Source organism: Cajanus cajan, chromosome 4, assembly GCF_000230855.2.
Source record: "Cajanus cajan strain Asha chromosome 4, NIPB_CcT2T_4, whole genome shotgun sequence".
Classification (NCBI taxonomy): domain Eukaryota; kingdom Viridiplantae; phylum Streptophyta; class Magnoliopsida; order Fabales; family Fabaceae; genus Cajanus; species Cajanus cajan.
Window position 1 is genome coordinate 68,208,586 of NC_138520.1, and position 24,511 is coordinate 68,233,096.

General features: G+C 38.5%; 5 protein-coding genes across 6 annotated transcripts; 4 read left to right on the top strand and 1 right to left on the bottom strand.

Moving 5' to 3' along the window:
- Nucleotides 1-555: 555 nt before the first annotated feature.
- Nucleotides 556-5,702, top strand: ATSIK (Protein kinase superfamily protein). 2 transcript variants are annotated; one of them, XM_020381835.3, is made up of 5 exons: nt 556-814; nt 2,882-3,541; nt 4,125-4,382; nt 4,599-4,718; nt 4,863-5,702. In XM_020381835.3, the coding sequence occupies exons 2-5, from the start codon at nt 2,921-2,923 to the stop codon at nt 5,490-5,492; spliced, it is 1,629 nt and encodes a 542-aa protein (XP_020237424.1). In that variant the 5' UTR covers nt 556-814; nt 2,882-2,920; the 3' UTR covers nt 5,493-5,702. The 2 variants fall into 2 exon arrangements, with proteins under 2 accessions (XP_020237424.1, XP_082929012.1); XM_083072886.1 differs by lacking the exon at nt 556-814 and adding an exon at nt 919-2,021.
- Nucleotides 5,703-8,616: 2,914 nt separating this feature from the next.
- LOC145957492 (uncharacterized) lies at nt 8,617-9,711 on the top strand. The gene is made up of 2 exons (XM_083073758.1): nt 8,617-9,158; nt 9,261-9,711. The coding sequence occupies exons 1-2, from the start codon at nt 8,617-8,619 to the stop codon at nt 9,709-9,711; spliced, it is 993 nt and encodes a 330-aa protein (XP_082929884.1).
- Nucleotides 9,712-10,596, top strand: LOC145957493 (uncharacterized). Its single transcript, XM_083073759.1, has one exon. It carries the CDS (start codon nt 9,712-9,714, stop codon nt 10,594-10,596), a length of 885 nt encoding a protein of 294 aa, XP_082929885.1.
- A 7,879-nt stretch (nt 10,597-18,475) lies between these two features.
- Nucleotides 18,476-21,998, top strand: LOC109816752 (elongation factor P (EF-P) family protein). The gene is made up of 7 exons (XM_020381854.3): nt 18,476-18,699; nt 18,791-18,868; nt 18,956-19,062; nt 20,083-20,160; nt 20,385-20,486; nt 21,088-21,169; nt 21,637-21,998. Exons 1-7 carry the CDS (start codon nt 18,555-18,557, stop codon nt 21,753-21,755), a joined length of 711 nt encoding a protein of 236 aa, XP_020237443.1. The 5' UTR covers nt 18,476-18,554; the 3' UTR covers nt 21,756-21,998.
- Nucleotides 21,999-22,164: 166 nt separating this feature from the next.
- Nucleotides 22,165-24,253, bottom strand: LOC109816753 (uncharacterized). Its single transcript, XM_020381855.3, has one exon. It carries the CDS (start codon nt 24,145-24,147, stop codon nt 22,606-22,608), a length of 1,542 nt encoding a protein of 513 aa, XP_020237444.1. The 5' UTR covers nt 24,148-24,253; the 3' UTR covers nt 22,165-22,605.
- Nucleotides 24,254-24,511: the final 258 nt, after the last annotated feature.

The following is a 24,511-nucleotide window of genomic DNA, read 5'->3' on the forward strand; positions in this document are numbered from 1 at the left end:
TTGTTTGTTGCTGTAAAAATAATCATTATGTTTTATCAATATAAATTACAATACCAATAATAAAATTCGAACTTATTATGCATCTTACTTCAATTCCACTTTTAGCCGACTATAATAATTTTTGTGTGAGTTGTTTTGTATACTCTTTGCAGAAAATCAAAATAAAACTTTCCTTTAAAACACTGATAATCAAGAATGTTATAGAAACAAAATTTTTAATATCCAAATCAAGACATTCATTAAAAACAAAATGTACCAAATATTAAAGAGTTGAACGTTCAAAACCTGAATTACTAAGGAAACGGAATTAGTCAAAGTTGAAACCTAAATTCAAAACACATCTTAATTGTAGTTTGCCATAAAGGGGCATCCAAGGTCATTTTGATTTTTTTGAAGGAAGAACCAAAGAATAGAATGATTTGTTTTTTTTTTAAAATAAAGCAAAACAAAAAGGGGCAAAGTTGGGAAAAAGGAAAAAGGAAAAGCACATCTTTTGTTTGTGTTTAATGAAATTATTATTTTAATGAGTTAATTAAATCTGGGTTTTGGTTAGGTTTGACCACTGCTCATTGGGTTCCATTTTTTCTCTCTTTTTCTCTCTCTACAATTCTAAATATTCCTCTAATCTCTCTTCTACTTTTCTCTCTCTCTCTCTCTAAAATCTTCACTTCCCAGCTTTTTCAATCTGCTTTCTTTGACTGGACAAGGGGTTTTCGTCGACGAATCAAAACCACAAAAAGTTCCGATTTTTACCCATTTCGCTGCCCCTGGATCGCTTCACTCCGAGTTGCATGAGCTGCCATTTCTCGCAACGGTTCGTTCTATTTTCTTCTTATGCTTTCGATTCGTGTAATCTCACCGTTTTTTATTTATGAAAATTTGCTTCGGAATTTCATTTTCAGCTTTTTCCCCCTTCTATCTATAGTTTTTTGTTTTTTGCACTTTGATTTTTACGCCAGTTCGTTGTTCATTTTCTTCTTGCTTTTTGTTTTTTGTTTTATTTGGAAAATTGCTGGTGGAGGTAAAACTTTGCGGCGTGGAAAATTCGTTTTTTTCTTTATACCTTAATAGTGTGGAAATAAATTGGATAAATGGGTTTGTGTGATTTTTTGCTTTTTTTTTTGGTATGGATCTGAATTGCTTTTTATGTGATTGGATAGATGGAGCTAGTAAGTGTATAGCAATTGGGTAGTTCTGTTTATTTGAAAGAGTATTTGATCTGTTTAAATTATTTTTTCTTCGTACTTGTGAAATTGGGTAGTGTGATGGTGGAAATCAAAGTGATTATATTATAGTATTTTCCGGGAATGTGATAGACACAAGTTGGGAATTAGGTTTGAAAGGAGTCTGGTTAGCCAATTACCGATTAAATGTAGTGTTTCACGTTCAATTTAGGGTGGCTGGTTGTGTGATAGTTAAGTCTTAAGGATATTTGAGACCTGGGGGAGCAGGGAATGGAAAGAGAAATGAAAAAATGAAAAATGAGGAGTATGGGGATTTACTGCACAGTTAAACCAAATTGATGTCATGCTCTGACGCTCTGGTTCAAAATCACCATTTGAAGACCAAATTGTTGATTTGGAAATCTTGAGGATTAGGTTGGATGTTTACTAAAACGTAGATACACAAATATTAGTAGTCAGGTACATGGTAGTTGGAAGCACGTGAATGAATTGGGATTAGAGCGAGCCCTCACTCCATGTATACAGATCACATGGAGTTACTGCGTGTTGCTGGGGTGGTGCATGAATCATAGGACTCTTGGTTCTGTTTTGTTTTCAATGGTATGGATCTCTGAGGGACAGGGACCCTAACAAACATTACTATGGATCAAGGAACCAAGGCAATAGAGGGTGGGTGGGTCCAGACTCCAGATTCTTGTCGGCACAGAGGTCTGCAAGACGTCTTCCAAAATAGTTCTTAGCCATGTTGTTATGTGTTTACCAGATGCAAGGATGCAGTCGATTGATGATCAGGGCATGAGGCTGTGTGGATGATCCGTTGATGACAAATCTCTGGAGGTAGAATGCTTTCGCATTGACAATTTGGGCGGGAGAGTTGATGAGAGATGAAATAAAGTCTCCGAGGAGAGAGAATTTAGAGGACTTTCTGAAAATAAATTACTGTTTTTAATGCTGTTAGCCAATTTCTAGCAATTAATATTGAAGGAGAAAGAATTACAAAAATAATCCAATAATTAATGTACATAGAAAATGAAGTAAGGAAATGATTCTACTTGAAAATTTCAATTAGTTTTTATTTTTTGGTAAAAAAAAACCATGCATTGAAATTTTCAAGTAGAATCATTTCCTTGATTCATTTTCTATAATCTTATTATGTTAAAAATGTTATTTTAAATATTAAAATGTATTTTTAATTATTAATGATTCATGAATCCTCCTGTTTCAATCTCAAGTCCATTGACATCATTAGGATCTCTACCTTTGGGGTATTGTTTGCTTTATCACTTATTGTGTCTATATGATTTTATCTTTGAAAGGGTGTCTCAGTAGATTTAGGGAGGAAGGTGTTTATAAATTACTCTTGATTTAGACTTCTTAGCGATGCGAGACATTTTGGTATATTGAAACATTTACCAACCATGATATGTTTTGATTCATTATTCAAATCATGACTTGGTAACCATAGGAGAAAAACATGACAAACTAGTGCTTAACTACTTTCCCTTGTTTTTATTGATTTTTCTTTCAAACATGACTCTACCAAGTGCCTATCTTATATCAATGAAAATTTAACCTTGTACTATGGCTATGAAAACACACGGTTGCATTCTTGTGGGTTGTTAAACTGTGGCATGTGGAACTACACTAAATTTGTTTTAGATATTTTTATTTATGCAACTTTTATTTTGTTTTTGCAGACATAGAGTTCTCTACAACAACCAAGTTCTTTTCAAAGGATGGGGTGTTTCACTGTATTGAAGGGAAAGAAGAAAAAGTCTGATCAGATTGCATATGTAAAACGCTTAAGCCATAAAGAGCATGTACCTACAGTATTGCCCGAACCTCAAACTCACACTCGCTCACTCCAGTCTGCTCCTCCTAGTTTTAGGACCAGAGTAAAACCCATTAATCAAGTCAATCTCAATAGAACGCGAACATTATCTGCTCCATCAACTCTTGATGCAGCAGAACAAGATGCTTTGGCCTCAATTGAGTATGAGGAACAAGAAGAGTCAAAGCACCGAGCTGGATCAATGAAGGAGCAGCGTTCATCTAGTCCACAACCTTTACCACTTCCATCCCCTCATGGAGGTGGTGCATTAAGGGCTGTTGGCAGCTTTAAGTCGGTGACAGCTAGTGGTCCTCTATATGCATCGGGGCCTTTGCCACTCCCACCTACTGGGTCACTTCGGAATTTTCTGTATGATGAAATTTCTGCTGCTTGCCACAATTTCTCTTCTGATAGATGCATGTCAGAATGTCTTTCGTCCACCATATATAAGGCTTCCTTTGGTGATGATGTATCAAGTTCAAAGAAGTTTGAAGCCACTGTCACACGACTTCACCCATCATCTCAGGTATTTCTCCCCATTCTACATTACTTAGTTTCTTTTCTTGATATTCTTATGTACAATAATTGCTTACTGGTCACAATGTCAGATTAATATTTAATAGTAGACACTTACCAAATATATAGAAGTTATGCCTTTTACTATCGTAGAATGGCTATGTATTTTTGTAATGTGTTGAAATGTGTTATATTATATTATATTATTATATAATATGCTGTATACAAGCCTTATATATTTTCAGTTGAATTTAACCCATACACGCAGCAGAGGAATTAGGACAGACATCAAAGTGGTTTTTATGCTTTTCAATAATTTTGCCATTGAACTTGCAATTAGGCAAAGGGTCTAATCATAGTTCTTTTTGATATCCTCCATACTCTGTTATGTCTCGATGAATTTGAGAATGTTGTTAAACCCTTGCCAATTGAAATACTTGAAACTGTTGTGAATTATATACTAGCTCATGGAAACTTAATTATCAGTTATTGTTACCATAAAGTGTTTTTTCTTATTTCTTTTTGGGACATTAAAGAAATGCACAATTACCTGAGAACACTCTGAAGTGGTCTAAATATATGTCTTTTTTCAGGGTTTGAAGGAATTCATAACTGAAGTTAATACTCTTGCATCTTTGCAACATCCAAACCTCTGTAAATTGCTAGGGTTTCATGCACGAGAGGGTTCAGAACATAGAATGTTGGTTTATGAGAGGCTATACCATGGAAGCTTGGATCGCTTATTGTATGGGAGATCTGATGGGCCATCTATTGATTGGAATACAAGAATGAAAATTGCTATATGTGCAGCACAAGGTCTAACTTTCTTGCATGAAGAAGGGCCTTTTCAGGTAATAATAACTATAATAATAGGCTTATTCCATTGTGGCATTTTGTGAGGTTGGCTACATTGATTATACAACGTCGTTGGGTTTGACTAAAGCAAATTTTAGGAATATTATGTTTGTTCTTCATATTATGGAGCGAATGATTTCAAGGATGTTATGATTATTCAGTTAACTATAAACTTTTTATCTTTGCTGACATACTTCTCTTTCTGTCTGCAGGCAATGTACAATGAATTCTCAACAGCCAACATACAGATTGACAAAGATTTCAGTGCAAAGCTTTCAGGATACGGTTGTGTCGGACATATTCCCGAGGAAGAGATTTCAAGCAGTTCTTCAGTAAGTTCTTCAACTCTTGTGTTGTTCTAAAATATCCATTTAATATCTATTATATTCGGCCAATATTCTATATGAATATTTATATTTATTCCATAATATCTGTTCCCATTCATTGTATTCATGAATTTATTTATTATTGTCCAGGCTGTTGGAAACCTATCAATGGAGACACTGGAGAAAGGAATGCTCACTCCGAAGAGCAACGTATGGAGTTTTGGAATTTTTCTTCTGGAGCTACTCACAGGAAGAAAGAATCTTGACAGCCGTCACCCCAAGGAAGAGAGGAATTTAGTGAAGTGGAGCCGGCCTTTCCTAGCCGACAACTACCGTCTGTCCTTGATCATGGATCCTCAACTCAAAGGTCGCTTTCCTTCTAAAGCAGCAAGAACAATAGCTGACATTGCACAACGATGCCTTCAGAAGGAGCCATCAGAGAGACCTACCATGAGAACCGTTGTTGAGCATCTCAAAATGATACAGGATCTGAAATACTCGTGCCGGTTCCCGCTGCAAGAGCCAGCATCAAACTCTGGAAAACACATGTCAAGATCACCGAGTCTTAATGGCATCATTTGCCCTGCACCAAGGTTGAGTTTCTCACCATCACCACCATCAGGAGTCCCAGTACCTGTTTCACCTCCAAGATGGTCTGGAGTGCCGATCCTCCCGCCACTTGCTTGTTCGTCCAGCCTCTCTTTGGAGGAGCTTGATAGGCAGGAAAGCCGCAAGTCATCATCCTCAGCCTCTAGAAGGGCTAGTGTTGAAGGATTTTGATTGTCTATAATGTTCATTTTTTATTTTTTATTTTATTTTTTTTTGGTGTGATTCAACACAAAGTTTATAGGAGATAAAGATGTGGTTCCTCCACCTTTTGATCCCTCAGTGTGATGCCGAGAGGATGTTCTTTTGTAGATAGTGCAAAGGTTGGTTTACTGGGTTCAATTAGTTACCCCATTTATATCAAAATTTATATGGTCTTTAGCATTTTCCTCTTTTCTCTACCCCCAAAAGGAAAATTATGGGATAAGAGAAACTAGCTTTGCCAAGATGCCTAATCTGTTATGTCATACAAGAACATACAATCAAATTTGGTCATACAGTATAATAAGCAGGACATAAGAGTGTATTGGGTAATATTTGAAATTTGTATTTTTAGCAGATTCAAAATTATCATTATATCTGAAGATTTAAAAGCTGAATAGCTGATCGATGCTCGCCAATGCAGTATTGTGTGATAACTTGGGTCAAAGCTCTTACTGTGTAGAGTTGGAAATTTTACAATATACATTTTCTCGTTGCATTGAAATGACATTATTAAAGAAAGCGCTAACTACCCTAGACATTGGAATTGGCCTGAACACAACGTTGGAATATCCTTGATATACAAGGTGGATAAAGACATCGGAAACGGCCTGAACACAACATTGGAAAATACAAAGAAGATATGGATATTTCTTTTTGCACCCTTTTTTTTTCTCTCTTGCATTTTTGTATTTTGTTAAAATCTTTTCTAAAATAAAAACTATTCTTTGTGATTTAGTTTCTGAAAAGTATTTTATAATATCCTAAAAATTAAATTAAAAAATTTCATAAATTAATCCTATTCTGAAATTTATTTTATGGAATTATTAAAATTTTATTCAGTTTAATTATTATGCACTAATAGTACTTTAGAATGTGCAATGTACAAATATGTTTATTATATATAATTAAAATTTATAATAAATTAAATATAAATAAGTATTTTATTTGAATATATAAATTATATATAAAATTTGTATAAATATTAAACAAATATTTTAAAACATATAAATAATATTTTAGATTTATGATAAATAATTTATATTATAACACAATTATTTTATTTATTGATAATTTATTTAAAAAATTAAAATTTTATTTAAAAGTAATTATGATAAATAATAACTGAATTAGATATAAAAAAAAAACTTAGAAAAATCCCTATAAACCCTTTTGTTGAGGAAAATTTTCTAAGAACACTCTTGTGTAGAATAGAGATTCATATTTAATATATAGGAGTTAATTAATATAAAAAAAATTATGAACCATTAGAATTGACTTAATGGAAGTAACATGTATATGATCTTAAATTTTGTTATTGTAATTGTAATTTTTATGAATATATGTATGTATATATTATACTTTTAATTCATAAAAAAACTTTTATTAATATAATTTTTAAGATAATTATTATTTTTATCGTAAGTCCTTGTCATTGTTAGGGTCATCGCATCTGAGGTATTGTCCGTTTCGACTCGTTGGGCCATCACACTTTTGTCTTTTAAAAAGCGTCTCGATGTTTATAAACTACCCTTAGCCTCAACTCCTAAGTGATGTGGGATATTTAGGTATACCGGAACAATTATTATATAAATAAGTAATTTTATTATATATAACACTTTATTATTGGACAACAATGTAAGAATTATTTACACCATCAAATATCATGAACCATCCACTCAAAGCTTTCCTTCTAAAGCAACAAGAATAATAGTTGACATTGCCTAAAGATGCCTTTTAAAGGAGCCAGGATCAAGATGATCCGAGATCAATTATCTACACATGCTTTAGAAAGCAATTAACATATATATAAAATTTCACAAATCAAGTAATAAATAATAAAAGTAATTAAGATACTTAATTTTCATCAATAATATTATATAACTATATTCCAAAAATACTCTTTGAATTGATTGATTTAAATAGTGGTTAATAATAAATCAATAAATGTAAGAGGTAATTTTTTCACTAATAATTATAACTTGTATTATTAATAGACCAATAAATGCATCCACTTACATAAGAGTATAAAAGAAAATTAGTAACTAATGCATATTAAAGTAGGTATATGTTTTTTGTAATCATGATAAAAAGTTATACCAATTTATTTCTTATATAAATGATCAGAGGGAGTAATTTTTAGTCATCAAATTATACTCTCTCTTATTTTCTTGATTGTTTTTGTACTAGCAAGGTTATTCGGCCACCTGGCTCGGCCACTCGGCCACCTGATAGCCGACACCCAATCGGCACTCGAATGGCCGAACCAGGTGGCCGAATAGCTACCAGATGATCCATAGATCCAGATTCCCACTAATAAAGAGTTAAGGACTTCCCCTAATCAAGGATTAAGAGTTAATCACACCAATAAGCCGATTAGAGGCGTATTACCTAATCTGGTAATCCTGTCGCAGGGCCCATGGGAATCCGGGCCCATAAATGTCAGTATAAATAGCTCATGTCACGAGGTAACATCACTATTCATTAATTACCCTAGATATTTGTGCTTGTCCTGACTTGAGCGTTGGAGTGCCTTTTACAGGTACCAACCCCTTCATCGGAATATTCGATCGGAGTACTCGTTCGGCCCTCAGACTACGAGAAGACTACTGGTGTATCCTTTCGACAGGTACATTTGGCGCCCACCGTGGGGCTGAACGAAGATAGTGGAAGACTAACTAAATTGAGTCATGGCGATAACTAGGAAAACAAACACACAGGGCCACCAAACCGAAGAGGAAGAACCTGTTGAGGTTGTTGACGAAACGGATCTTTCTGAAGCCGTTCGGTTGTTGAAACAGGAAATGGAGGTTATGAAACAGCAACGAGAAAAAGATGCAAGAGAGCTTTCGGCTCTGAGAGCTGAAAACGAGGCGTTAAAAAATCAAGATATCTCATGGAGACTTACTCAGGCCACTAACACACAAACACAAGGGTCGTATCAATCTCATTCGATCCACACCTCGGCCCCCCATGCCTCGGCGGTGGCACCTGAGAAACTCCCTTCGGCCTTACCCACTGTCGGTCGTCCTGGCGATTTGACAACTATTGGATCGCACCGACACCCTTTCACCCCTTCCATTATGCAACTTCCCTAATGGATAATTGGAAATCTTTACCTATAGACAAATATGATGGTACAACAGACCCTGATGAACATTTGGATGTTTTTCTGACGCAGGTAACTCTAAGCACCACGGATGACGTTGCGTTATGCCGGATCTTTCCCACATCTCTCAAAGGCAGGGCCTTGAGTTGGTTCACTCGACTTCCTCCCAACTCTATCGACTCATTCAACACTCTGTCGTCACAATTCACCATCCAATTTGCAACAAGTCGTCCTCACAGCTTGACATCTCTGTCTTTGGTAGGCCTTCGACAAGATAAAAAAGAGTCACTCCGGACTTTCATGGATCGGTTTAACAAGGCAGCTCTTGAAATCCGAGACCTCAATCTAGTTGTTGCTCTCCATCATCTCACTACGACTTTGAAGCCCGGGCCATTTGTCAACAGTATTTTCAAAAAACCTCCTTCAGACATGAATGACCTACGAAGGAGAGCCGATAAATATATGCAGATGGAAGAATTGGCTGAATACCGTAATCAGGCTCGGACCGAACCAGTAAGCAAACCCGAAAAGTAGGCAGAACAACCCTACAGGGGGCGGGGCAAAGAGCTAACTCTTCGAGATCGACCGACACGAGGTCCGAAGTACTCTCATTATACTCCCTTAAATGTTAGTCGAGCTGCGGTTCTCGAGCAAGCACTGGCATCAGAAGTGTTAGCGGTTCCAAAGAGGGCAGCAACCCCTCCTAGGGCTAATACTAACAAGTCTTGTAGGTATCATCTAAATCGGGGACATTCTACTGAAGAGTGTGCCGCCTTGAAGGATAGAATTGAAGATCTCATCAAGCAAGGGCAACTCCAAAATTTCATCGATCGGCCAAATACATATCGGCATCGCTCATCTTACCAGTATCAGCAGCGAGACCGACCTGACTGCTCAAACAGACATCGGCGTGAGCGCAGCAGGTCGCGAGATCAGAAAGGTGAGCAGCAAGCATCGCATAGGCGTGTGATCAATACCATTGCAGGGGGCTTTGCCGGGGGAGGATCAACTTCGTCGGCTCAAAAGAGACATCTACGAGCGGTTAGGTCAGTCAATCATGTCGAACAACGTCCAAGTCGGTGAATGCCCGCTATCACATTTACTGACAAGGACTTTCAAGGAATTGACCCGGTTCAAGATGACCCTATGGTCATCAGTGTTGAGATCCATAATTGTATTGTGAAGAAAACACTCATAGATCAAGGCAGTTCGGCCGATATTCTGTACTGGAATACCTTCAAACAACTCGGCATTCCCGAGGAAGAGCTAACTCCTTACGATGAACCACTTGTAGGATTTGCAGGTGAGAGGGTCAACACCAGAGGGTTCATCAAGCTCTCCACTTGGTTTTGCTTCGACGAAAAGGAACATCGGGACATCCAGGTGAAATATATTGTTGTTCAAGCCAACACATCATATAATATTCTGCTAGGTCGGCCGCCACTGAATGCCTTGGGGGCCATTGTCTCTACCCCCCATCTTGCCATGAAGTTCCCCTCCAATAGGGGGAACATCCTCACTATACATGCTGATCAGAAAGCAGCCCGAGAATGCTACTTTACAAGTCTCCGCCTACCTCCAGGTGAAGAAAGGCAAACAAAGGCAAGGCGTGTTCACGCGATAACTCCTCAACCCTCAGAATCAGCTTCAGAATGGGACCTTGATCCGAGGTTAAACGACGAGCGGGCAAAATCGATAGAAGAAAAGGTCCCTCTACAGGTCGGCTCGAACCCCTCCCAGGTTACTTACATCGGGATTGGTTTGTCAGAAACAGAAAGAACTGCGTTGTGCAGGGTAATCATCTCCAACAAAGATTTGTTCGCTTGGATGCCTTCGGACATGCCGGGCATAGATCCAGAATTCATGTGTCACAAGTTGTCGATTTGCCGAGCAGCCAAGCCGGTTGCTCAGCTAAAAAGGAAAATGGGAACAAAAAGAAAGGTTGCTGTTGAGTTAGAAGTTGCCTAGTTGTTACAGGCTCGATTCATTCGGGAAGTGCAACACACTACTTGGCTAGAAAACGTAGTGATGGTTAAAAAATCGAATGGAAAATGGCGCATGTGCACGAATTACACCAATCTAAACAAAGCCTGCCCCAAGGATGCCTACCCATTGCCTAATATCGACCGACTGGTCGATGGGGCATCCAGACATAAGCTATTAACCTTCCTAGATGCTTATTCGGGGTACAATCAAATTCGTATGCACCCACAGGACGAGGTCAACACAGCTTTCATCACGGACTCGGCCAACTACTATTATCGGGTAATGCCATTCGGACTAAAAAACGCGGGGGCAACCTATCAACGGTTAATGGACAAGGTATTCAAAGATCAAATCGGCAAAAATCTTGAGGTCTACGTTGATGACATGGTGGTTAAGTCAAATGATCTATGTGCACATAAGGGCGACCTCATAGAAGTTTTTCACCAACTTCGGAAACACGACATGAGGTTGAACCCTGAGAAATGTGTTTTTGGCATTGCAGGGGGAAAATTCCTTGGCTTCATGTTGTCAACCAGGGGTATTCAAGCAAACCCAGATAAATGTGAGGCAGTAATCGACATGAGAAGTCCGCGTAACATCAAGGAGGTTCAGCAGTTGTCAGGTCGCCTGACATCACTCTCTCGGTTCCTACCCTGTTTAGCCGAGACGGCAAAGCCCATCATCAGGCTGCTGAAGAAAGTAAACAAGTTCACATGGCCGGAGGAATGTCAAGCAGCTTTTCAAGCTTTAAAGCAGGGCCTCGGAACTCCTCCAATCCTTTCAAAGCCCGACCCTACGTTGGACATCATTGTTTATATGTGCGTTTCGCACGAGGCTATCAGCTCGGTATTGATACAAGTAGAGGGGAGGTATCAGCTACTTGAAAAGGTTGCACTCGGACTTGTTCACACGGCTAGTAGACTTCGGCAGTACTTTCAGGGGCATAAAGTCGTAGTACGCACCGACTGCCCTATCGCTAAGGTTTTGAGAAAGCCTGAGCTAGCAGGCCGCATGATGGCATGGTCTATTGAGTTGTCCGAGTTTTACATCTCATTCGAACCAAGAGGCCTGATAAAATCACAATGCTTAGCAGACTTTGTCAACGAATTGCAGCCGACAGGACTTTTCGAAAGTGATCAATGGACGATCCGGGTCGACGGGTCGTCTAATAACCAATGCAGTGAGACCGGTGTCATTCTTGAAGCGCCGACAGGCATGACACTTAAACAGTCGCTACGATTTGCGTTCAAAGCCTCTAATAACCAGGCCGAGTATGAGGCATTGTTGGCAGGTTTGAGGCTAGTTCGAGAAGTGGGCGTCCGAAAACTAATCTGTTGGACCGATTCAAAGATTGTCTCAGAACAAGTAAATGAAAATTTTCAAGTTAAAGACGCCCACTTGTTGAAGTACTATCATGCGTTCCGGAATATGTGCCAATTTTTCGATGAAGTAATTGTAAAGCACACACCCCGTGAAAATAATGAAAGAGCCGATCAATTAGCCCGGTTGGCTACGAGCAATGGTAAACCTGGACAGCTTCGAACCACTCTTCACCTCGAGCTCGTCGTGCCAAGTATCGATAGCACTGATTGTTTATCGGTCTCTGAGCCGTCACCAACATGGATGACCGATATCACCCGCTTCATTACGGAAGGCGTTGAACCTACATGTCCCCCGGCTGCTAAAAAGCTTCGAACTCAAGCTGCAAGGTACTCGGTTGTGGGGGGGGGGAACTTTATCGAAGAGGCTTTTCATCTCCCCTGCTCAAATGCCTTGACCCCGAACATGCCAATTATGTATTGAGGGAAGTTCATGAAGGAATTTGTGATTCTCACACCGGAGGGCGAACTTTAGCTGCTAAGGTGCTTCGGGCTGGCTATTACTGGCCCACACTCAAGACCGATTGCATGGAATTCGTCAAAAAATGTGTCCAGTGCCAAAAACATGGCAATTTGATACATGCATCAGCCGAACAACTGCACAACATCAATTCACCTTGGCCGTTTGCCCTGTGGGGAATCAAGTACAATCAAATCCGAAGGAACTCTCTCGGTTTTCAAGTCTGAACGAACACATTCGAACTTGACTCAAATATAATAAAATCCGAAGGAACTCTCTCGGTTCTCAATTCCGAACGAACCTATTCGGCTTTGATTCCAAAGCACTCAATTCCGAAGGAATTCCTTCAACTTTAATTCAAGCAGCAATCAAGTCTGTGTAGGTCCATTCGACCTTGTTTCAAAGGACAAATAATTCCGAATGAGTCCATTCGGTCTTCTACTTTAACTTATTTCACAGGACCTTGTTCGGTTTTAATAAAAGAAAACAACTTCAGCTTGGTTCTTATTAAGACGATTGTATTCAACTTAAAGGGTTTACGTAAACTCTGGATTCAACAACTCGAAAATACGCAACATGGTTACGGAATGCAAACAAAAAATTACTTTTCATTACTCAAAGAAAAAGATACAAAAAAGGCTCTATCGGCCTATTAAACCCTACACTATTCAAATTCTACGAAATATACATAAAGGCTATCATTCATCAAGGTGAGTGAGGGCATCCTTTTGAGTTTCTGGCTCGTCCTCTTGCTCGTGGGTCGGCCCTTCATGATCATCCTCGGCTTCATCATCCGAGGCACCTTGAGTCTCTTCTCCCTCAGGAGCATCATCCGATTCATCACTATCCGGAAGAGCTCCCGCAGGCATTTCGGCAAACGACATGAAAGACCCTTGGTAAAAGTCTTTGGTCATGTCGAACTCAAAGTCCTCGCGAAAACGACCGAAGTACTTTGCTTGCCGAAGAGCGTGGCGAAATCCGGCCTCATGCTGCGCCACAATGTGCTCTTTCGCCTCCTCTTTGACCCTATCCAGTTTGGCCCGGGCCTCTTCTGCTCGACGATTCTCTTCGTTTATTGCCTTTTGAAGGTCCAGCCGAAGTGTGTCATTGTTGCGCCTTTGCACATCTAGTTCGGCGGCAAGCTGGCGGTTCCTAGCTAGAGCTTCCTCGGCAGTTGTCATGGCTTCGGTTGTTGCCTTATCGGCCTCTTCGAGTCTTTGCCGCAGTTGCATTAACTCACCGAGAGGCCCCATGGCAAGTTTCTGAATCAACGCCAGCGAACGAGACTGCAACTCGCAATAGTACTTCCATTTGGACACCGCATCGGCCTTGCTCAAAAACTCTCGTCCCTGCTCCGAAATAGCTTCCGGACGAACCAGTGAGTCGGACGACACACCCTCACTCCAAAAATTCTGAGACATTAGCCTAGGGGGTACACAAATCACCGTTCCCCCTGATGAAGTCACAGTATGTTTTGACTTCTTTGTCTTTTCGGGCCTCTCCTCAACATTCTTCCTTTTGTGGCTCCCCTCGGCCGCCCCCTTTCCTTTCTTCCCCTTCTTATGCTTGCGAGTCGGCGAAGGAGGACTCCGATTATCCTGTTCAGGCCGAGGAGATGGAGCAACGGATGAACTACCCATAACCCCGGAAGCCTTCACCTGTTGCACCCGACTGGCAAGGAGGTCACGGATGTTGAACTCATTCGCACCACTCTTCACCATGATTCCTGCATGAATAACCAAGTGAACATCAATATGAATTTAGCTTAAGGCCGAAACTAGAAAGTCATTCACCTATCAAATCATAATCCATCGGGATGAATCGACCAAGTTAATCACCGACCTCATCGGCAAACGTCGAGGAAGTTGAAGCAAAAATTGGACGTTTTGTTGCTCTTCGGCTGTGAGAAGCTCGTCCGGCACGTCATCGTATGGCCGAGGGGCACGTGTCCAGTACAACGGAAACAAACTCCTGTCGTCAACACCAAAGAAGAAACGTTGTCCGTTCGGTCGAATGGTCACTCGGAAGAACCCAGCCTTGAAGTTCTTATAGGACGAAGTAAAGTTATCCAAAAGTTGTCGAGTCCCCACGCGGTTAAGAGATACCCACTTCGCCAAGTCCGACGGTCGAGACGAATAAAAGTAAAGAAAAAGCAAGGGAGAGGGCCTAATATTTACACATCGGCATAAATGTTTGAACCCCTGAAGCTGGGCCCAGCTATTCGGATGAAGTTGGGCCCAACTATTCGGATGAAGCTGGGCCCAGCTATTCGGATGAAGTTGGGTTGGCGCCACATTCAAAACCCGAAGAACTCCCATCGTAAACTCATCAAATGGCAGTGTCACTTTCAAGTCTCTCAAAAGGCAGTCATACATATAGAAAGACGCCATCCTCTCGGCTTGCTTGTCTAAGCAGACCATGTCGGGATCGTGGAAAACGTTGTTTCGGCACGCTCGAACCCCGATTGGGTACTGCTCCTCTTTCGCGTCAAAACGTAAACATTTCGTGTACTCCAGTAGGTTGGTAATCATTGTGGTATCTCGGTAACGCGAGTAATATGAAGTCACCTCTCCGTTCACCCATTCATACTCCGGCACTTCGGAAGGCCCATATCTTTGCCGATTTGAGACACGCCTAGTCCTAATCGGCACCCCCTCACTTCCGCTGGTCGAGGCCTCTTCGGATGCGCTTATGCTCTTGGTAGATCGTCCATCTTCATTCGGCGAATGCCCCGAATCACTGGATGATGACCCCTCGGATGTTGACGACCGAACCTCACTAGCCGAAGAGCTTTCACATGAAGTAGCCATAGAAGCAGACTTACCAACAATACGAATTCACAATGGTCACTCGGCGCGCGCAATTCAATCTTCAAACTTGCTCGGGCAACCCGATTCGGCTGAGAGCGATATGCGTGAAAGACCCCACCACTCATCGCTATATATAGCAGAGGAAAAAAGGCGGGAAAAATTCAAAAATTCAAAAAGTGTAACTGCCTAATCTTCAAGATCCAACGCTAGAGATCGTCCCAACCTTTCGACCACCCCATCACTTAACCTCACATCTATACCTTTGCAAAAGGTCTCCCTTCCACAAGGCTAGGGGGCAAGTGTACTAGCAAGGTTATTCGGCCACCTGGCTCGGCCACTCGGCCACCTGATAGCCGACACCCAATCGACACCCGAATGGCCGAACCAGGTGGCCGAATAGCTACCAGATGATCCATAGATCCAGATTCCCACTAATAAAGAGTTAAGGACTCCCCCTAATCAAGGATTAAGAGTTAATCACACCAATAAGCCGATTAGAGGCGTATTACCTAATCTGGTAATCCTGTCGCAGGGCCCATGGGAATCCGGGCCCATAAATGTCAGTATAAATAGCTCATGTCACGAGGTAACGTCACTGTTCATTAATTACCCTAAATATTCGTGCTTGTCCTGACTTGAGCGTTGGAGTGCCTTTTGCAGGTACCAACCCCTTCACCGAAATATTCGATCAGAGTACTCGTTCGGCCCTCAGACTACGAGAAGACTACTGGTGTATCCTTTCGACAGGTACAGTTTTAAATATTTTTTTTATTCTTTTTAAATTTAGGCATCTAGTTTGCATTATGTGTCAACTAGGAGGCTACATACATGACTCTTCTCAACTAGGAGGCTACATGACTCTTCTATATAGGTACCAAAGTTTATATTTTATCTTCTTGAATTATGTTTCTCTTTTTACATGTCTTAGTTCAATTATTCATGTTGGTGGGCACATGTTCTGTTAGAGGTGTAGGAGACGTGATCTTTCTTCTTCACACAACGTTATATCTGTTACAAACAATTTCTCCAGGATGCCAAATGCAAACCACAAAAAATAAAAGCCTTTTTAAGGACATCTCTTTGTTCTCAGGCTACATTATGTGTGTCTCTTCATTGCATGCTCATCTATTGAAGAAGGTGTAATGACAATTTAGACATGGTCACTCTCGTGTGGTTATTGCTCATGTGCCATCTTCTAAAAATCTTGAACATAAGTGACTTAACTATGAGGATCTTATCATTGGTGATGCCATGAAAGGATTGCTAGCAACAAATCTATCACAATGCATGGATGACTACTCATGCATTGGTTTCACAACATTTTCCATCCTTACCCATACCTCTAGATAAAGGAGATCCTCGTGTGCAACTTCTTTTGGCACAACAAAGTCTAATTTGAGTGACTTTTATCATTGTTTGGTAAGTGTATATGCATTTAGTCTTACATTATTTTATGGCAATTACATTATTTTGTTTCTTAAATATGTTGTATATTGATTGATTGTAGGCATGGTTTAATTAATAAGACTTCTAAACTATTTCAATTCATTCTTAATCTCAACATAATTATGGACTAGACTAATGTTTGAAATACCATATAAGCGGTATAAAACTTCTCATAATTAGTATTTGAACTATTTATATGTTTTGTATTTATTTTTTTTATAAAGATAGGAAATATTACAAAGATGATCGTAATGAGGATTGAACCTAGGTCCCCATATTTTTAACTACCCCAACCTTTCCCCACCCAACAACTAGTAGGGGTGTCTATGGATCGATTTTTTCAAAAAAATCAATCCAAACCGAACCGAACCGTTTTATAAAAGTGGATTGGTTAACCGATCCATTTTTTATAAAGTGGATCGGTTTGGTTTTTTAAAAATATGGATCGGTTTTTTTGAAATTGGATCGGTTTGGTGCGGTGCAGTTATCCACTTTTTTACTCATATATGGATCGGTTTTTTGAGAAAACCAAACCGAACCGAACCGATCCACTTTGTAAAAATGGATCGGATAACTGAACCGATTTTATAAAGTGGTTCAATTTGGATTTTTTTTCAAAATGGATCAAATTTTTCAATATGGATCGGATCAATTATGGATCGGTTCGGATCGATTTAGATTTTTTGCACACCCCTAACCACTAGGCTAACCCTAGTGATTGCTTATATGTTTTATATTTGATATTATGTAGGTATTTAACTTTTATTTTTAATAAGATAATATTTGATTTTCCTATCTTATTTATCAAGCAATTTTAATTATATAACTATATATCTAAAATTATGAATTTTAAATTAAGCTTAAATTAGTTTATGGTTATTACAATATATCTATTTTTTATATTTTAGTTCTTACAATATTTTTATTAGTTTTGGTACTATAAAATTTAATTTTATGATTTTAGTCTTGATATTATTTTTTTAAATTGTTAACCTTTAATTTATGTTTCTCTTATATCCAAAAATATTGATGTTAGTTCTCATTTATTAAAATATTAAATTTATATAATATTACTTCTAGTTGTAAATAACAATCTTTAGTTTTTAAAGTTATTAATCATAGATAGATTTTATGCATTCACCATGACTAATATGAAATATAACAATCACTTAAATTAAAGAATGTATTTAAAATAAAATTTAAATTTATAATAAAATTAATTAAAATAATTATATTAATTATTTTTTTTATTCTTAATAACTTATCTCATATTACTTATAATTAGGACAGAAATAAGTATATAATCGTCATGCCATTAATGAATAATCATATATACTAAAATTGTAAAAAAAAAAATTATAGAAACAAAACATGATAAATTTTTTTTATAGAGGTCAAAATTATAAAATAAATATATTATAACAACTAGAAATATTTCAAGTCTTTAAATTAATCAAATTTTGTAATTAATTTTTGGAATTATTAAAATTTTATAACATTTGACAAACTAAAATTTGAAATGCAATAAAATTGGAAAAATAAAATCCATACATGAATAGTGTAAATTAGAGATTAACTCCAGACTTTCTGAGATTAATTGTTCAAATTTTGTGGCACGTTCCAGTATATATAACAAAAAAAAAATACTAATTTTTTTTTCACTACAGAAAAACGAAAATCTTGGTTTTTTTTAATTATTTTTTTTTTGAAAAAAAAAAACACAATAAATCGTATATATTTTTATTTGTTTCAGAACACCTGAATTTGGCTTTTTCAGGTGGGAACAGAAGAAGCTCTCTTATCTTGTTTGTAAGAAGAAAGAAAGACTCGCAGTTGAGTGCAACAATGGTAGCGGGAACTGCAACCTTCAAGCTTAACCTCTCCTCTTTTCGTTCTTCGATGTCCACTTTCACCGCTTCCTCTTCCTCCTCTTTCTCCTTCCCCTCTCTTCTCCCAATGCGAACCCTTTCTTCTAAACCCCCATTTCTCAGTGAGTCACTTCGTTTCGCTTTCTCTTGCAACCCTTTCCCTCTTCTCCTCGCTAACGTGCGCCTCTCTCTTTTCTTTTCTTTTTTTTTCAGGGATTTGCGCCTTGTCCAGCAACGACATCAAGGTGGGTTCCAGCCTCGAAGTCGATGGCGCTCCTTGGCGCGTCTTAGGTATTTCTTTTACCGCGCGTGTGAATTGTGGTTTTCGTTTTGGGATGTGACGCTTCTTATTGAATTGGCTTGCGTTGCACGTTTCAGAGTTTCTTCACGTTAAGCCTGGAAAGGGCGCGGCGTTTGTGAGGACCAAACTGAAGAATTATATCACGGGCAACACGGTGGAGAAGACATTTAGAGCTGGAAGCTCGGTAATGCACACTCATGTTGCAAGGCCTATGTTTAATCATTGCATTTAATTTGATTTTGAGATTCAGTAGAAGAGTAATTGGGTATAGTTTCTTTTGGGGCTAGGGGTTGAGGGAGATAAGCTTATTGTTGGGGAGCTTGAGTTACGGTCTAATTGGCTAAACTTTCCCAAAAGCACTTCTAGGATAGAAAATTAAATTAGCTTATGAAAAACTTATTTTAATCTTTCTTTTTTATTTCTCTATCTTAAAATGCTTTTAGAAAAACTTATCTTCAGACATTTAGGCCCAAACTCACATTCTTGTAAAACTGCCTTAATTGTGGTCTCTAGCTGCCTTAACTGCGGCTTACAGTATAGTTGTCACCCCTAGTCAGCCTGAATTGCAGCCTATAGAGTTGGTTGTCAGTGTCTAAGAAAAGGTTGAGTGAGTGTGTGTTTGGATACTCACCCCGAATGTACCTATTGCAAAAGCTAGTTATATTAGCTTTGATATGACGTGCATCATTCTCTTTTGATGGGCAATCAAACACACTAGTAGGGTGTAGCCACTGGGACATCGACTATTAGGGGACTGAGATAAGGACTGAGATTTCATGTTGACTAACTAAAGACATGACTGACAAGGACGGAGCCAAGGGGGGACCTACGGGTGCCACGGCCCCCTCAACAATTTTAATTTTTTTTTATATACATATATATTACTATATGGCACCCCCTATTTTTAATATAAACTCATATTTTTAATATAAACTCATATATATATTACTATATGGCACCCCCTATATGGCACCCCCAGTATTGAAATCCTGGCTCCGTCCCTGTGACTGATGTAATGTTTTATAAAATTTAAGTAGTATTCACCTTACAAAATTAGTTTTGTGAGGTCAAGTGTGAAGTCCATATTGTAAGACTTATGCTTGTTTTTGTTACCTTTCTGAGGCTAACTGATAGGTAGTTTCTAAAAATTTGGATTTCTGGGTTTATCTTTGGCCATTTCATCTATTTCTTTTCCTTTTGACAGATTGATGAAGCAGATGTATTCAAGGAAACAAAGCAGTTCACATATAAAGATGGTTCTCAATTTGTCTTCATGGACTTGGTATTATCTGGAATCCATATTTATATAATATAACAAATTATAGATATGCACATTTTTTCTGCTCTGACTATGGTCAAGATTTATAGGAAAATCCCAATTAGGCTTAGACTCTCTTTTCCGATAGCTCTTTTGCTTTTATTGCTAGCAATTAGTTAACTTATGAATAATGTAATGAATTTTGTCATAGTCTCTATCTTTAATTTGCTGTATTTTATTTTTATCAGAGTACATATGAGGAGTTTCGTCTTGGTGAATCAGAAATTGGAGACAGAACAAAGTGGCTAAAAGAGGGAATGGACTGCAATTTGCTGTTATGGAATGGAAAAGTAACCTTTTCATCTCATGATATATTGTCTTTCACTCACTCAAACCTTTATTTTTCTAGACCAATAATGATAAAAGTTATAGGACAAGAAGCTGCCTGGTTCTTGAAAACTTGAATAATATAATCTTAATATTCATAATTAAGAGGTAAATATTTAATTTCTGTTTAATTTTGCTGTCCTAAGGGAGGAAAGTGTTGATGCATAGTTGCTAAGGGATAAAACTAATCTAAAATGTATTGCAGATTCCATACTTTTTTTTATTCAGATATATTTAAATTTATGTAGTGGTATCAGCTTTAATGGTAAGAAGGACTACTCAATTGTTACTTCACACATTCATCAGTCCAAGGTGTGTTCTTGTAATAGTTGGTGGTTTCTAATTCTCATGTGCATCCTTCATTTAATTTAAAGTACATTGTGATCTTAACCCACTGTAATTTAAGAGTAGATACATCATACACCCTTGTTTTTTCACTTCAGAGATAAACTCCCACTAGAGGGGCATTTTCTGATTGACAGTATGGCATTTATAAATCAATAGGATACGTGCAGTTACTTCTATTGATCTTGTTTAACAATTTTTCTCTTGATATTTTTTCAGGTTATTGATGTTGAACTCCCTATCACAGTTAAGCTTACTGTTGTTGATGTGGATCCAGGCGTCAAGGGTGACACAGCCCAAGGTGATGCCATTTTGTTTAAACTGCAAACTTATATTTTGATCAAATTCATATTGCAAACATTGTAAATGCTAACCATCTTGGTAGCCAAGAAAACTCTGTTACAATAAAAATGATAATATCATCTCCCATAAGCTAGACGAAGATTCTCGTCATGGTCTTTCTCAATCTGTCCAGGGATGAATTCATTACTAAGATTTCTCTTAATGTATTTTTCACAATTTGGCATCAGAAGGAAACCAATTAAAAAAAAAGAGCTTAATTGAGTTGTATTGTTAGTCATATTAAAGCTATGACGTACTGAATTTTCAAAAAACAGGATAGGCTTGTTTACCGCGTCTGTTATCACTTGTCAAAGGGAACAAATTTATGTGCTTCCATTATGGCTTTTACTGCTTGGTTTCCTCCTTACTTTCTTACATTCCCTTGTAGAACTTACTAAATATCTGATAACAAAATTCGATTGACAGGTGGAACAAAGCCAGCCACTCTTGACACTGGCGCTGTTGTCAATGTCCCACTCTTTGTAAATGTCGGTGATCAAATATTAGTTGATTCAAGAACTGGGCAGTACATGAGCCGTGCTTAAGATTTCGCATCAAATTTTGTAGTTGAAATCCCGAGGATTCTCATTTATTTTGTTCTTTTATTTTTTAGGAAATAATTTACCATTGGAGATGTATTATGTTCGTTAATCTTAGCAATTTGGCTGCGTTTTATAACATTGAATTAAAAGTGTGTTGTAATTTAGTTGCGAAACTGAAGATCTCGCAGTTCTTCCGCATGATTGCGATGCATAAAATACTTATCGAGAAGCCAGCCATTATTATTACCTTCTGTTCCATTTTTCCATGCGATGTAGAGAAGAGAATCAAATAAATATGTATAGTGTTTTTATTTTTTATTTTTTACTTTTTATTATTGAAAGTAGTTAAGAATTTATTGGTATGGTATATAGTTTCTTTTATTGGTTTAAAATGATATAAGCTAAAGAAGAATGAATAATCAGCTGAGGTGTATTTGTATTTAGCTTTTGTCTTATAATCAAACGGAAACACCGTGGGTCGAGCTCCCCATAGTTTTGTCATACCATCAAAGAAGATGAACCAGCCACTCCAAACTCGCGTAAATCTATGCACAACACTAATACTACTGCATCTTCACTTCATCTTCCACTGAGAGCAGAAATTGCACTTCTCTTACCACATTCCGGATAAAAAAACCACATCATTGAATTTTCTTCATTTTATGGTGAAGATCAGTCACATAATTGCATCTTAACAGGGTATTGAACTAAGCTTCCTAGCTTTGCGCCCCCCATACTCATATCATGACATACTTCCTTTCTTCCCATTGCCACACCTTTCTACCCTCCACATGAAATTTCCCATCCACCACTTGGCAGTCAATTGAAACTAAATTTCCAAGTCAGCATCCAACTAACTCCCTAACTCCCTTAGGTGAGCTTGCAGTTCCTCTCTCTTCATAACATTTAGCTTAGGTTCCCGGTTGGGAACAACACCTAGCTTCAGTGCAGCACCAAACAAATTAGAAGCACAAAACAATCTACCCTCCTCCTCAAGTTCCTTGATCACCATATCATAAGAAACTCTCTTGGAAATCCCTCCACTTGCATGCAAAAGGACCAAAGCTGACACTGCATCATCCACTCTTCCTCCAGCACAAAGTCCCTGAATCACTTTATCAAAGGTAACCGCCTCAGGAAAATACCCCAATCTAACCATCTCATTCAAATTTGCCAAAGCCTGATCAAACCTCTTCCCCCAACACAATGCCTGCACCATCACCTTAAGTGTCCCCTGATCAACCACTGAACCCCTCTCTTTCATTTTCTCAAACACCTCACCTGCATCTTCAAGAAGACCCTTTTCCCTCCAAGACCTCTTACACAACCTCCTCACCAAAGTCCCCATCATCCTCACATCCACCTCCAATCCAAGCCCCACCATTTCCCTATACACCCCAAGGGCTGCCACAACTTCATTCCATTTCAACAACCCATGCAACAATGTGTTGTAACTAACACAATCAGGAACACACCCATGCTCCTCCATCAGCCTCAAAACATCAAAACCCTCCATAGGCCTCCCCTCCCTAGAGTACCCTTGAAACAAGGTGTTGAAAGTGACCACATTGGGCACCACCCCCGCTCCAACAGCCTCATGGAGCAACTCCATTGCCTCATCTGACCTACCCACTTTGCACAACCCATCCATCACAGCAGTGTAAGAATAAACATCAGGCTCCAATGAGGTTCCCTTCATACCCATCAACATCTCAAGCGCTTCATCCACCTTCCCCACATAGGACAAACCCTTAAGCAAGCAGTTCTGTGCCTGAACACTCCCCTTGTAATTATAACCCTCTCTTGTCATCACCTCAAAAACTTCCCTTGCCTTATTCACCCTCCCCCTTTTGCAAAGGGAGTTTATGAGAACAGTGAGTGTTGCAGCATCTGGTTGAAAACCTTTTTCCAGAGCAGCGTCAAATTCCCTCTTGGCTTCATCCGTGTCGTTTCTCTCACAGTGGCACCTTATCATGATGGAGTGAGTGCAACAATCTGGCATGAGTTGAAAAGATGGTAGCTTTGTGAAGATTTCGAGACAAATGTCAGGCTCTTGTGCAATGACTAGGGCCATGAGAAGGTGGTTGAAATCGGATATGGTTTGAAATTCGGGGTCTTTCTCTAGGGTTTGTAGGATCTGGGGTTTGGAGTTGGAGGAGGATAAGGTGGTGATCCTGTGGACAAGGCGTTTTATTCGTAACCGGGTAGTTGTGTCCTCGAAATTGAGGTCATTTGTTGTTGTGTGCTTGATGGGTGAAGGCTTGGGGGCAGAGAAAGAGAGTGTGGACTTAACTGGTCGAAAAATAATGGTGTCGTTTTTGATTTTGGTGGCAATGTTTAGTGTAGGAGGTTGAAAAACATGGTAGCATGTGGGAATTGAAGAAGGCATAACCATGGAGTTTGAAGGAGCGAGTGTTGCTGTGTGTCCGAAGATGGATTTTGCATCCGCGAGACAAAGACACGATTTATTTGAGAATAACTCTTTTGTTTTTTTTCTTCAAGGAGTAAAAGAAAAAAAGAAGAAGAATATATATATATATATATATATATATATTAAAATGAATTATTTTTAATTATAAAAACTAAAAAGTAAAATTAATAAAACTATAAGAATAAAAAAGATATTTAAATTTTTATTTTATTAAATAATGAGAAAGAAAATTATAAATAAAAGAGTGTTTAACACGAGACATAAAACAAAATTGTATTTTACATGAATGAAATACAAGAGAATGTAAATTAAAGGGAGGTGAACAAAA

Bases quoted from the DNA above. Each gene is read 5' to 3' on its own strand.
- ATSIK (XM_020381835.3), top strand. From the start codon at position 2,921: ATGGGGTGTTTCACTGTATTGAAGGGAAAGAAGAAAAAGTCTGATCAG. The intron at 4,383-4,598 runs GTAATAATAACT...TTCTGTCTGCAG, and splicing joins ATGAAGAAGGGCCTTTTCAG to GCAATGTACAATGAATTCTC. The intron at 4,719-4,862 runs GTAAGTTCTTCA...ATTATTGTCCAG, and splicing joins AGATTTCAAGCAGTTCTTCA to GCTGTTGGAAACCTATCAAT.
- LOC145957492 (XM_083073758.1), top strand. From the start codon at position 8,617: ATGGATAATTGGAAATCTTTACCTATAGACAAATATGATGGTACAACA. The intron at 9,159-9,260 runs GTAGGCAGAACA...CTTAAATGTTAG, and splicing joins CCAGTAAGCAAACCCGAAAA to TCGAGCTGCGGTTCTCGAGC.
- LOC145957493 (XM_083073759.1), top strand. From the start codon at position 9,712: ATGCCCGCTATCACATTTACTGACAAGGACTTTCAAGGAATTGACCCG.
- LOC109816752 (XM_020381854.3), top strand. From the start codon at position 18,555: ATGGTAGCGGGAACTGCAACCTTCAAGCTTAACCTCTCCTCTTTTCGT. The intron at 18,700-18,790 runs GTGAGTCACTTC...TTTTTTTTTCAG, and splicing joins TTCTAAACCCCCATTTCTCA to GGATTTGCGCCTTGTCCAGC. The intron at 18,869-18,955 runs GTATTTCTTTTA...TGCACGTTTCAG, and splicing joins CGCTCCTTGGCGCGTCTTAG to AGTTTCTTCACGTTAAGCCT.
- LOC109816753 (XM_020381855.3), bottom strand. From the start codon at position 24,147: ATGGTTATGCCTTCTTCAATTCCCACATGCTACCATGTTTTTCAACCT.